We start from the raw sequence: 13,051 nt of genomic DNA on the forward strand, positions 1-13,051 counted from the left end.
TAAATGTATAATTACACTGTAACGACACCTTAAAATAAAGTGTAACCGACTGTTTTATATGCATTTAATGAGAGGACTATACAAATGCTTATTTGTTGATGAGTATTTTTATTTATTTATCAGGAGCCAAGTTGGCTTTGTTTGGTTCATCCAAGAATGGGTTTGGCTTTAAACAGAGTGACTTGGACATCTGTATGACTCTAGAAGGCCAGGACACAGCAGCGGTAATGTCCCAAGACTCTTTTTACTCAAGGTCGCAAAAATTGATCAAAAGTGATGTTAAGGATATTCATAATGTTACATAAGATTTCTATTTTAAAAAAAATGCTGTTCTTTTAAACTTTCTGATCCTGAATACTGAAGAAATGCTAAAATATGAAGCAGCACAACTTTGTTTTCAACATTGACGATTATCATAAATGTTTCTTGAGCAGCAAATCAGCATATTAGTAGAGATGCACCGATTACAATTTTCTAGGCCAATTCCGATATCCGATTTTGCATTGAGTTTGACCTGCCGATTCCGATAAAAAAATTTCTAAACACTTTACAGCATACACATTTATTTTCTATCTTTTCTTTAATAGAACATTTTACATTTTGCATAGAACATAGATCATTTTTTGAACAGATAATCGCTATAAAATAGAACTATATAAATTTCTCCTGGTGTGGGAAATTGACACGCATCTAAAGTGCAGTGTTATGGAAGAACCATTTCCTTCTTTTCATATCCAATACCCAACTAAAAATAATTTGATATATTTAGCAAACTAAACTTCTGTATGAAAACAGGTAATGGCAATAATATGTGTATATATAGCCTTGCAGTATAAAGATATTTCTATATTTTCTGGCTAGTTTACTTAATTTATTTTTTTATAATCACAACCATACTTGCAACCAAAACTCCTTTTCTGACATACTCCAGTTCTTGTTAAAACACACTAGACATACTTATTCTGTGCATTGAGCACTTTTTGTGTAAAATCATTTTTAGTTTGTCCATCAAAAGTGTGCTTTCACTTTAATTGAGCGTGAGCAGCGTAGCAAAAATAGACCCGCGCCGAAACCCGCGCTTCTCTGCTGCTCACGCGCTGCTCCTGCTGCCGGTGTGAATGCACTCATTGATTAACATGCACGCCGAAAAAAACAACGCGCTGCTCACGCGCCGCTGACATTTGCGGTGGGAAACGGCCGTAAGTCACGAGGTTTCCTACATGTGCGTTCCGTGTGCACGTGTGATGCTGATGTTGCGCGATGTTAATCATGCGGCGCCCGAGTGCATTTGACCGGCATAAAATCGGCATATGTCAGACTGACCGGTCGGTCACCGGTCATGGCCGATCACGTGAAAATCTGCCAATTCCGGTCACCAGCCGATCAATCGGTGCATCTCTACATATTAGAATGATTTCTGAAGGATCATGTGACACTGAAGACTGGAGTAATGATGCTGATAATTCAACTTTGATCAAATTACATTTTAAAATATATTCACACAGAAAACAGTTGTTTTGAACTGTAATAATATTTCTGTTTGTGCTGTATTTTTGATCAAATAAATGCAGCCTTGTTGAACAGAAGAGACTTCTTTCAAAAACGTGAAGCTGATGAACGGATTGCATAAACTATTTTTTGTTCATTAAGTTTCCTAATCTGGTTCCTCTGATAGGGCTTGGACTACATGGCTGTTATTGAGAGCCTGGCTAAAGCTCTACGGAAACACCATGGTAAGGTTTTTTTTTTTTTTTTTTGTGATTGTGAAATTGCCCGTTGTTTGTGCTAGACACTCATTTCATTCAGTAATCATGTTTTGTATTGTTCACTATTAAATAGATTTGAAATTTTTAGGAAGGGAAAGAGACTATCTTATACATTGTCCTCTCTCAGAAGCTCTAATCTTCTGACTGGTAAATTCAATGACAAAGAGCCTCTCTGTACGCCTCAGGCAACCTCCGTTTACTTTAAATGCTTGTTTTTCAAATAAATCAGTGCTTTTGTTTTACACCCATGTCTATTTATCCATCCATTCATTTTAGGCCTGAGAAACATCCTACCTATTACTACTGCAAAAGTCCCAATTGTGAAGTTTTACCATGCCAAAACTGGACTAGAGGGAGATATAAGCTTGTACAATACACTGGTGAGAGAACAATTCTGTTGCATTATTTTTACACGTCCAAACTTGACTCTTAAACAACGTTTTTTAATGGAAGTTCAAACCATTGCGATTGTTAATAGCGTTAGAATTGTAAATAATTTTACATATTTGCAAAAGTTATGGCATTATGGATTGTAGCTCATTCCTTATTGCCGATGTTTAAACTTCAATATTTTGGCAAATGACAAGCACTGTGCTTGTTTGGCTTTCTTCAAAAGGATCAAAACGAAAGATCTGCCCTATGTTTAACTATTCCCTTCATTTGCAAAATATAACAGCAATGTTTTGATAAAAATAATCTTCTTCAGGCACGCATACACAGGCAACACTCAGATTCAAACACAATTGTGGTCAGATACAATCTGTTGGCTATCAAGATCAATCATCTTATGATCATTCAGTTATAGCAGACTTAATGTTGTGAACGCATCACTAAGTCAAATGTCATTGTCCTACTTATTAAAGGGGTGGTATAATGCATTTTCCACAAGATGTAAAATAAGTTTCTGATGTCTCCAGAGTGTGTATGTGAAGTTTTAGCTCAAAATACCCCACAGATATTTTTATACAGTATGTTAAAACCGTACGCAGTACGCACCGTTTTGTGTCTGTCCCTTTAAATGCAAATGAGCTGCTGCTCCCGGCACAGGGGGCGGAGCTTCAACAGCTGGTGTCATTTTACCTCCCTTTGCTTTGAACTTTGAGCATTGTAACTTTGCAGATGTTGTTTATGCTCAAACAGCAACATTACACACTAACTAAAGTTAGAAACGTGAAATCGTAATCAACCACCCCTTTAAAACTCAAAACAAACATAGTGAATCACAATTCAAAAACAAATGCAGCAGGTAAAGTCCTCTCAATGCAAAATGTCAGATACACTGAACTAATCGCATTTCAAAAACAATGCAGTAAAGCTCCAGAAACACAGACAGCCGTCAAATACACAGTGAATCACTTTCTGAATACAATAAAAAGATTCAAATAGATTTATATTCAAGACAAAAGTTATAAAACGAATAATTAAATGTCAGATATTTAAAATACTGTCAGTGTCTTTGTTGTTTACACATTAATTTGGATATTCAATGTGAAAATATATTTAAAATTTCTAACTTTAATGTTAGGTGTGACAGACATATTTTTTTTTTTATGATCGACATCCCTTATTAAATTCATGGTTTGGCAATCCACAGTCTTTAGTTTAGTAAGTTTAGTGTACAATTTGCACACAAAATTAAATTAAATTCAAAAGGTTTGGGAGGGGGGGAAATCCTATCTTAATTTATGCATCTTTTATAAAAAATAAAATAAAGTTTTATATAAATTGAACTAACCCTGTACCTTTAAACCCTTATTACGTCTAAGTAGTTCACTTACATTACTCAGTACAGTAACACAATTACCATCTATTGTGCATAATTACATGCAACTAACCTTACAAACACACCCTAACCCTATGGTAAGTACATGTAGTTTATTATTATTACTAAGTAAGTACTTAAATGTATAATTGTGCTGTACCACAAAAGTGACGTCCTCAATTCTTTCTCGTGTAAATACACTGCAAGTCCACATACAAAGTGCAACCAAGATTTTTCCGTCTTGTTTCCTCAGGCTTTGCACAACACACAGTTACTGGCGTCTTATGCTGCAATTGACGCTCGGGTGAAGATCCTCTGCTACGTCATGAAAGTGTTCTCCAAAGTAAGTTCGACACATTCATGAACTGATGTCATTATTGCTTCAGTCATAGAGATCGTAATCATCAGTGGCCAAGCTTGAATGAGAAACAATCCAGAAAGTTGCTTTTGGTGACAAGATGAAGGACGAAACATACATTAGCATCTGTATTTCAGCTCCGGATGTTCTTCACACTTGATACACAGTGATACGAACAGTAACTGGCATCAGTTTTACTGAATCAATTCCAGCGTGAGTCTCATATTTCATAAGTGCATCAAAGTGGATTTGCTTTCATAGCACAAAAAAACAGCATCTTCTCAACATGAACAACTCAAACCAAACTCTTCTAGTCTCAGATACAACTACAGTGTTTGAGGGTCAAAGTTGAAGTTGTTCACTGGCAGCCAATGAAGAGCACAGACTGGCATTATGCAAATGTGTTACAAACCTACTTATGTTCAGCAGGAATCAAGACTGCAATTACTGACGACTCGTTTCAGTTCAGAATCACTTCTTTCTTTTGAGAGACAATAACTCCATTTATCTGCACTTTGATCTTTGAAAATTTGCAGACATTTTACTATCACAAAAAGCTATATAACACATATAATATAATATTACTATGTAAAATCTGGAAAAGCATAATAGGGGCACTTTAACATATTGATGATCTTGATAATGTTTGTCTTTTCAGGTGTGTGACATTGGCGATGCATCTCGTGGTAGTCTTTCTTCGTATGCTTACACTCTAATGGTCCTTTACTTCCTTCAACAAAGAAGCCCGGCTGTTATCCCAGTTCTCCAAGAGGTGTCGTTCTTGACAATTATAACCTTTTCAATGACAGTTACTTATAATAAATGATTTTGTGTAAATGAACTGTTACAGCACTTATACTCATATTTTTTTATGCATTTCTTTAACCATGTGCGCACCAAAAATGTATTCTTAATTAATTAAAAACATTTTATTCCTACTTTCATGTAATTTAGAAGTGCGTGTTCCCTAGTGCATATCCCAATAAATATATTTCTATAATTCTGATATTTCAACATAAACAATATGTGAATATAGGTTAAAATGGGACTTATTTCTCTCCCTTTTTGTGTGTATTCTTCTATATTGCTAAAAGTCATCATTAAGGACATCCTAATCTACTGTATTATGGGATGAGATTGATGTAAAACATACATTCACTCTGAATTAATTTTATATTTGTCTTTTGTAGATGTATGAAGGCGAGAAGAAGCCAGTAGTCCTTGTAGATGGCTGGGATGTCCATTTCTTTAAGGATTTGAAGAACTTGGTGAGTGAGGTCCAAAAAAACCAAAAACAAAAACAATGCAAGTTGTATTATTTTTTATTTATTTCACAGTTATTTGTAAAAAGTTATAGATTGAGTTTTAGATCTGATTTTTTATTTTTTATATCTATGAAATGTGTAGCACAAAACACATGTCTCAGACTTATTTTGTAATAGTTGTTAAGCCTGGGACTGTTGTTCATTCCTCAGCATAAACACTGGCCGGAGTACAGGAAGAACAGGGAGTCAGTCGGGCAGCTGTGGCTCGGCCTGCTGCAGTTTTACACAGAGACGTTTGACTTCAAGGAGTCTGTCATCTGCATCCGCAGAAAAGAACCTCTCACCACCTTCAAGAAGCAGTGGACCTCCAAACATCTGGCCATCGAGGGTAAGACCAAGAAATAAACTCCTGATGAGTGGCAAAAATCAGGCCAAGAACCTATAAATATGCAGCGGTAACTAGTGTTGGGTATCGCTTGAATTTTAACTTTTCCAATTCTTATCGATTCCTAATTTCGATTTTTTTTTTTTTTTTTTTTTTTTTTTTTAACTATCATTCACATTTATTCTAAGTCTTATTGCAAAACATTTCATTGTAGCTGAATACCATGAACAAAAATGAACAGGCTAAAGAACACTGAGGAACTTTTGCCTATGGTTTAAAAATACCATAGCAAGAACAAAAGCATTATTAAAGACAAGTAAACACTCAGTAATTAAAAAAGAACAAATAAACAAATTAGCAATCGCACAAATAAATACAACTGAACAAAGATACGGTTGAAATAAACAGTGTTAAGGTGTTCAGGTACAGAAACTAATCAGATTTAAAATAACACTGCACTTTATAAATAAAATATACATTCCAAATATAGTTACAAAAGTTATTGCGTCAAGAACAATTTTCTCGTTGTCTTTTGTTGTTTGATTAACGTTATAGAGACGGCAGCAGGAATATTAGGCTGCTGTCACTTTAAGAGCTGAACGAATCCAATATGCTGATACATGCGTTTTCTTTGTCAACTGTTTACGTTCACTTAAGAAAACCGACTGTTCATGAGGATATTTTGACATTTTTGTGTGTATTTGTCCGTTCAAGTGCAAAAAGACGCGGAAGAGAACTCGGTTCAGTATCGCGCAGTACACGGTATGAGAGGCGGCTTTCTGTGCGCTCGTTACGGATGTGTGTGTGCAGCTCAGAAAACAGTCCGTGAGTCTTCTTGTGCTTGAATGGTTTAAAGTCATATTAAAATGCACCCAAGGGAATCAATAAAAGGAATCGACATTTTTATTTAATAACATGTATCCGATAACTTAATTATCCAATTCTAGAATTTGAATACATTTTCGATTCCCAACCCTAACGGTAACATGTTGCAAGTAGTGTAATTTATATTTTGAAAATGATGATTTCTTTTTTTTTACTTTTATAACTGACATTCCTCAACGCTGTACGTTGTGCAAGATTGTAGCTGATAATTTTCCTTTCTCTTTCTTCTTTTAGATCCCTTTGATTTGAGTCATAATCTTGGAGCTGGTCTCTCACGGAGAAGTATGTCATGTTTTTCTCTTTTACTGTTGCATGTATTATCCTCCATACAAACCCTACCTTTCATTGACTCTGATAATTGGAAATATCACATTATTTGGTGCAAATGTAATCAGAGTAAGGACTTAATCACGGCAAGAAGTTTACATGATACGAGCCACAAACCCCTTCACTCACGTTTACGTGCAGTTTTCATCATTCTGATTATTCGCTAAGAATTATGGTTATTTTACTGCTATTCTCCACATACCCCAATGCCCAGCACAGATGATGAACTCACATGGAGTCAGTGTGTTACTGGTTAAGCTTTTCTAACTCGTATGGATTTATTTGGCAGTTCTTTGGTATCCAGCCTAAAAATGTCTCCATTTCAGTGTTTTTGACCATCCATATACTGTGTGTATTCATGTCACGCAACTTTGTGAATTTAAACTTCAGCACCGCTCATGTTCATGCACACTTTGGTCAGCGTGGAATAGAGGCGATTTACATTCCTGTTTAATGCTATTATAATCGGCTTATGTCACATTTTACTATGATTGTGGTTTTTATGATTATGATTAATTGCATAAATTGAATAAAAGTATTGAGTTTACATAAGGTGAAGTTTAATCGCGATATTGCCTAAATCGCATATAATCATATTATGAGGGTGCATGTCAATGTTTCATTGTTGTATTACATGACCTAGCTTTATTGAAGTTCAGTTTTAAATGTATAAACCCTGTACTTAAACACCTGCATTTAGCTTTTGTTTATTTAAACTATTTCAGATTTATATCTCCATCAGCAACTTTTTGAGTTCCAACCGCCTTATATAAATATAGTAAATGGATAATATTTCTATAAATTTCTATAAACTATAAAGATAACGATAACTATAACAGCGTCCACACAACGCACAATATCAGTCTGTTTATTATAGGCGCACGCTACAGTTTTGTCGTCTGTCGCTTAAAATGCAAAAATTCTTTATAGCAGAATGGATTCTGATTGGCTCTCAATGTTTTTATCGTTCATCAGCTGGAGAAAAATCGTTCTGAAAGTGATTCCAACAATATCGTTTCTCTGTGCCGATGTAGTTGTGATGTGGATTCTGCCACTTTGAAAGATTTTTAGAACTATATCTTTATAGTTATTGTCCTTGGTGTGAACGGGCCTTAACTTCCTACATTTTTAAAGATAAATGACGTTTGATCTTCCCATCTAATGCAATGAATGTGTGTTTTCCCTGTGTCTGGTTGTGTTTTATGTTTACAGTGGCAAGCTTCATCATGAAGGCCTTCATCAACGCCCGCAGAGTTTTCGGCACCCCTGTCCGAGTCTTTCCACCAGAGTATGCAAATAAAATGGTTTGTGTGTCCTTTACCTTGAGCATGTCAATTCTGTAAGACGCCCCACAAGTCGAGTTATTGTGCTCAAATTCACTGTTTGCAGGAGTACTTCTTCGACCCAGAGGTGCTGACCGAGGGCAAGCTCGCACCCAATGACCGCTGCTGCCGCATTTGTGGGAAGATTGGACATTTTATGAAAGACTGTCCGATGCGAAAGAGGTAATTCAGCACAAGAACTATTGTAGAATAACTTTAACTTCAATTATTGTTCATACTGAACAGTACTTCATTTTAAACATTCTTTTCTGTATTTCATGTTACAATGATCCTAGACAATGTTCACTACTGTTCAGAAGTTTGGGGCCTGTAAAATTGTAATACTTTTGTTCCAATCATGAGTGGAGACACGCCCCCCTACTGCTGATTGGCTACAAGTGTGTTGTGCTGCTCGGTCCAATCCACTTTCAACAGCGTTTCACAGAAATCACTTACTGCACCTTTAAATCGGACATTTCATGCCTTTAGTTTGATTTGGTTCATTGTTAATTAATTATTTTTTTGTTTCAATGGTATACTAAGACAAAGACGTGACAATGCTGATGGATTCTTCAGTGGACGTGATGTAAACAGAGCCACCAAAGGCATGATGGACGACAGCCCTTACAGGGATGGACGGTGGCGGCAGAGGGAGGAGAAATGCTGTTATCTGTGCGGCTCCAACGCTCACATCAAGAAGGACTGCCCGCTGTCCAAGTCTTTAGGTAGCTGCGCTCATCACATTGTTTAAAGTGTATTTAGTTCTGCTGGAATTAACCAAGTGATGCGATTTGGTCAAGAATCACGCAGTCATTCATGTATTTCTCTTTGCAGAATCCTCCCCAACCACATACCAAAGAAGTCCTGCATCAGACAGGGACAAAGTATGTCAGTTAATCACAGTCATCATTATGCACGAACACTGTAGTATTGCCTAGGAGTTAAACAAAGAACTCATTGGATCTCTTGTTGTGTCTGCAGGACAGTCCTCAGCAGGACAGGAGAAAGAAGCGCAAAGCAAAGAGGATGATTTTGGGTCCTGAAACAGGTGAGTACACTACATGAGTGCATGGTGATCTATGCAGTGCAGAAACTTAGCAAACAGTTGATTCCTATGGATCTATTCACACCAGACATGAACATCCGTCCAGGGTTATTATCGTTAACGAAGGGGCCGTTTACACGACACCACTTTCGACTAAAAACTGAAAAATGATGCGTTTTGGCCCTTCATTTACACAACCGCGTTTTTTGGGGGGAAAAATGCTAACTTTTGAAAACGTGTTTCAAAGTGCAAGTTTGTGAAAACGATACCGTCTCCGTGTAATCTACAAAACTGTGAATCTGTGAAAACGGTGATGTCATGTGCATGTGCATTACGCGTTCAGTCTATAGATGCATAGTGTTTCTTTACAAAGTGACATCGCCATCTGCTGGCCTGGCTGCAGAATACAGCGTTTTTACGTCTTCGTGGATCCATGTGTATTGAGATCGTTTGACAATGTTGTCGTCTGTATATCAATGATATTAAAATGACACTGCATTCGTCTAAAGACCGACACATTTTTAGGGATTTTGTTGTTGCTTGTTTTCCATAAAGAAAACTGACCAAACATTGAAATACAAGCTTTTGGTCCCTTTTTCGAAGCCACTGCTGATACACAATCCAGAGCATTGGTCACTGCATAGCTGTTTTTCTGACACATCAGACATGATGTGCTTAATGTACACTCACTGGCCACTTTATTAGGTACACCTTGCTAGTTTGACCCCCTTTTGCCTTCAGAACTGCCTTAATTCTTCATGGCAGAGATTCAACAATGTTCTGGAAACATTCCTCTGAGATTTTGGTCCATATTGACGACAGAATCACACATTTGCTGCAGATTTATTGGCTGCACATCCATGATGTGAATCTCCTGTTCCGCCACATCCCAAAGCTGCTCTACTGGTTTGAGATCTGGTGACTGGAGGCCGTTTGAGTTTAGTGAACTCACTGTCATGTTCAAGAAACCAGTCTGAGATGATTTGAACTTTGTGACAGTGTGTTATCCTGCCAGAAGTATCCATCAGAAGATGGTCATCAAGGACTGGACATGGTCAGTAACACACTCAGGTCGTGTTTAAGGCTCAGGTGGAACTGAGAGGCCCAAAGTGTGTCAAGAAAATATATAACACACTGTTACACATCAGCAGCCTGAACCACTGATAGAACGCAGGATGATCCACGCTTTCATGTTGTTTACACCCAATCCTGACCCGACCATCTGAACGTCACTGCAGAAATCCAGACTCCGAGCAGTCGATGTTTCTCCAATCTTCTGTTGTCCAGTTTTGGTGAGCTCGTGTGAATTGTAGCCTCAGTTTTCTGTTCTCATCTGACAGGAGTGACACCGGTGTGTGTCTTCTGCTGCTGGAGCTCTTCTGCTTCAAGGTTGGACGTGTTGAGCGTTCAGAGATTGGTGTGTGTTCAGAGACGCTCTTCTGCTTCAAGGTTTGACGTGTTGAGTGTTTAGAGATTGGTGTGTGTCTTCTGCTGCTGGAGCTCTTCTGCTTCAAGGTTGGACATGTTGAGCGTTCAGAGATTGGTGTGTGTTCAGAGACACTCTTCTGCTTCAAGGTTGGACGTGTTGAGTGTTTAGAGATTGGTGTGTGTCTTCTGCTGCTGGAGCTCTTCTGCTTCAAGGTTGGACGTGTTGAGCGTTCAGAGATTGGTGTGTGTTCAGAGACGCTCTTCTGCTTCAAGGTTTGACGTGTTGAGCGTTCAGACATTGGTGTGTTCAGAGACGCTCTTCTGCTTCAAGGTTGGACGTGTTGATCGTTCAGAGATTGGTGTGTGTGTTCAGAGATGCTCTTCTGCTTCAAGGTTGGACGTGTTGAGCGTTCAGAGATTGGTGTGTGTTCAGAGACGCTCTTCTGCTTCAAGGTTGGACGTGTTGAGCGTTCAGAGATTGGTGTGTGTTCAGAGACGCTCTTCTGCTTCAAGGTTTGATGTGTTGAGCGTTCAGAGATTGGTGTGTGTTCAGAGATGCTCTTCTGCTTCAAGGTTGGACGTGTTGAGCGTTCAGAGACGTTCTTCTGCTTCAAGGTTGGACGTGTTGAGCGTTCAGAGATTGGTGTGTGTTCAGAGATGCTCTTCTGCTTCAAGGTTTGATGTGTTGTGCGTTCAGAGATTGGTGTGTGTTCAGAGATGCTCTTCTGCATCAAGGTTGGACGTGTTGAGCGTTCAGAGACGTTCTTCTGCTTCAAGGTTTGATGTGTTGAGCGTTCAGAGACGCTCTTCTGCTTCAAGGTTGGACGTGTTGAGCGTTCAGAGATTGGTGTGTGTTCAGAGATGCTCTTCTGCTTCAAGGTTTGACGTGTTGAGCGTTCAGAGATTGGTGTGTGTTCAGAGATGCTCTTCTGCTTCAAGGTTGGACGTGTTGAGCGTTCAGAGACGCTCTTCTGCTTCAAGGTTGGACGTGTTGAGCGTTCAGAGATTGGTGTGTGTTCAGAGATGCTCTTCTGCTTCAAGGTTTGATGTGTTGAGCGTTCAGAGATTGGTGTGTGTTCAGAGACGCTCTTCTGCTTCAAGGTTTGATGTGTTGAGCGTTCAGAGATTGGTGTGTGTTCAGAGATGCTCTTCTGCTTCAAGGTTTGATGTGTTGAGCGTTCAGAGATTGGTGTGTGTTCAGAGATGCTCTTCTGCTTCAAGGTTGGACGTGTTGAGCGTTCAGAGATTTGGTGTGTGTTTAGAGATGCTCTTCTGCTTCAAGGTTTGATGTGTTGAGCGTTCAGAGATTGGTGTGTGTTCAGAGACGCTCTTCTGCTTAAAGGTTGGACGTGTTGAGCGTTCAGAGATTGGTGTGTGTTCAGAGACACTCTTCTGCTTCAAGGTTGGACGTGTTGAGCGTTCAGAGATTGGTGTGTGTTCAGAGACGCTCTTCTGCTTCAAGGTTGGACGTGTTGAGCGTTCAGAGATTGGTGTGTGTTCAGAGATGCTCTTCTGCTTCAAGGTTGGACGTGTTGAGCGTTCAGAGATTGGTGTGTGTTCAGAGACGCTCTTCTGCTTCAAGGTTGGACGTGTTGAGCGTTCAGAGATTGGTGTGTGTTCAGAGATGCTCTTCTGCTTCAAGGTTGGACGTGTTGAGCGTTCAGAGATTGGTGTGTGTTCAGAGACGCTCTTCTGCTTCAAGGTTGGACGTGTTGAGCGTTCAGAGATTGGTGTGTGTTCAGAGACGCTCTTCTGCTTCAAGGTTGGACGTGTTGAGCGTTCAGAGATTGGTGTGTGTTCAGAGACACTCTTCTGCTTCAAGGTTGGACGTGTTGAGCGTTCAGAGATTGGTGTGTGTTCAGAGACACTCTTCTGCTTCAAGGTTGGACGTGTTGAGCGTTCAGAGATTGGTGTGTGTTCAGAGACGCTCTTCTGCTTCAAGGTTTGATGTGTTGAGCGTTCAGAGATTGGTGTGTGTTCAGAGACGCTCTTCTGCTTCAAGGTTTGATGTGTTGAGCGTTCAGAGATTGGTGTGTGTTCAGAGATGCTCTTCTGCTTCAAGGTTTGATGTGTTGAGCGTTCAGAGATTGGTGTGTGTTCAGAGACGCTCTTCTGCTTCAAGGTTTGATGTGTTGAGCGTTCAGAGATTGGTGTGTGTTCAGAGATGCTCTTCTGCTTCAAGGTTTGATGTGTTGAGCGTTCAGAGATTGGTGTGTGTTCAGAGACGCTCTTCTGCTTCAAGGTTGGACGTGTTGAGCGTTCAGAGATTGGTGTGTGTTTGGACGTGTTGAGCGTTCAGAGATTGGTGTGTGTTCAGAGATGCTCTTCTGCTTCAAGGTTGGACGTGTTGAGCGTTCAGAGATTGGTGTGTGTTCAGAGACGCTCTTCTGCTTCAAGGTTGGACGTGTTGAGCGTTCAGAGATTGGTGTGTGTTCAGAGATGCTCTTCTGCTTCAAGGTTGGACGTGTTGAGCGTTCAGAGATTGGTGTGTGTTCAGAGATGCTCTTC

The 13,051-nt window shown here is 39.2% G+C and overlaps 1 protein-coding gene across 1 annotated transcript in view; it reads left to right on the forward strand.

Annotated features, from left to right (window-relative positions):
- Window positions 1-13,051, forward strand: part of tut7 (terminal uridylyl transferase 7) — a 28,369-nt gene that overhangs the window by 14,131 nt on the left and 1,187 nt on the right. The window contains exons 17-29 of the mRNA XM_082170924.1: window positions 124-224; window positions 1,676-1,733; window positions 2,043-2,146; window positions 3,782-3,871; window positions 4,545-4,658; window positions 5,077-5,154; window positions 5,362-5,539; window positions 6,656-6,703; window positions 7,961-8,052; window positions 8,138-8,253; window positions 8,614-8,795; window positions 8,905-8,954; window positions 9,052-9,118. Of these exons, the coding sequence (XP_082027050.1) occupies window positions 124-224; window positions 1,676-1,733; window positions 2,043-2,146; window positions 3,782-3,871; window positions 4,545-4,658; window positions 5,077-5,154; window positions 5,362-5,539; window positions 6,656-6,703; window positions 7,961-8,052; window positions 8,138-8,253; window positions 8,614-8,795; window positions 8,905-8,954; window positions 9,052-9,118 (1,278 nt within the window). The remainder of the gene's footprint in view (window positions 1-123; window positions 225-1,675; window positions 1,734-2,042; window positions 2,147-3,781; window positions 3,872-4,544; window positions 4,659-5,076; window positions 5,155-5,361; window positions 5,540-6,655; window positions 6,704-7,960; window positions 8,053-8,137; window positions 8,254-8,613; window positions 8,796-8,904; window positions 8,955-9,051; window positions 9,119-13,051) is intronic.

Source organism: Leuciscus leuciscus (assembly GCF_965113295.1).
Source record: "Leuciscus leuciscus genome assembly, chromosome: 5".
Lineage (NCBI taxonomy): Eukaryota > Metazoa > Chordata > Actinopteri > Cypriniformes > Leuciscidae > Leuciscus > Leuciscus leuciscus.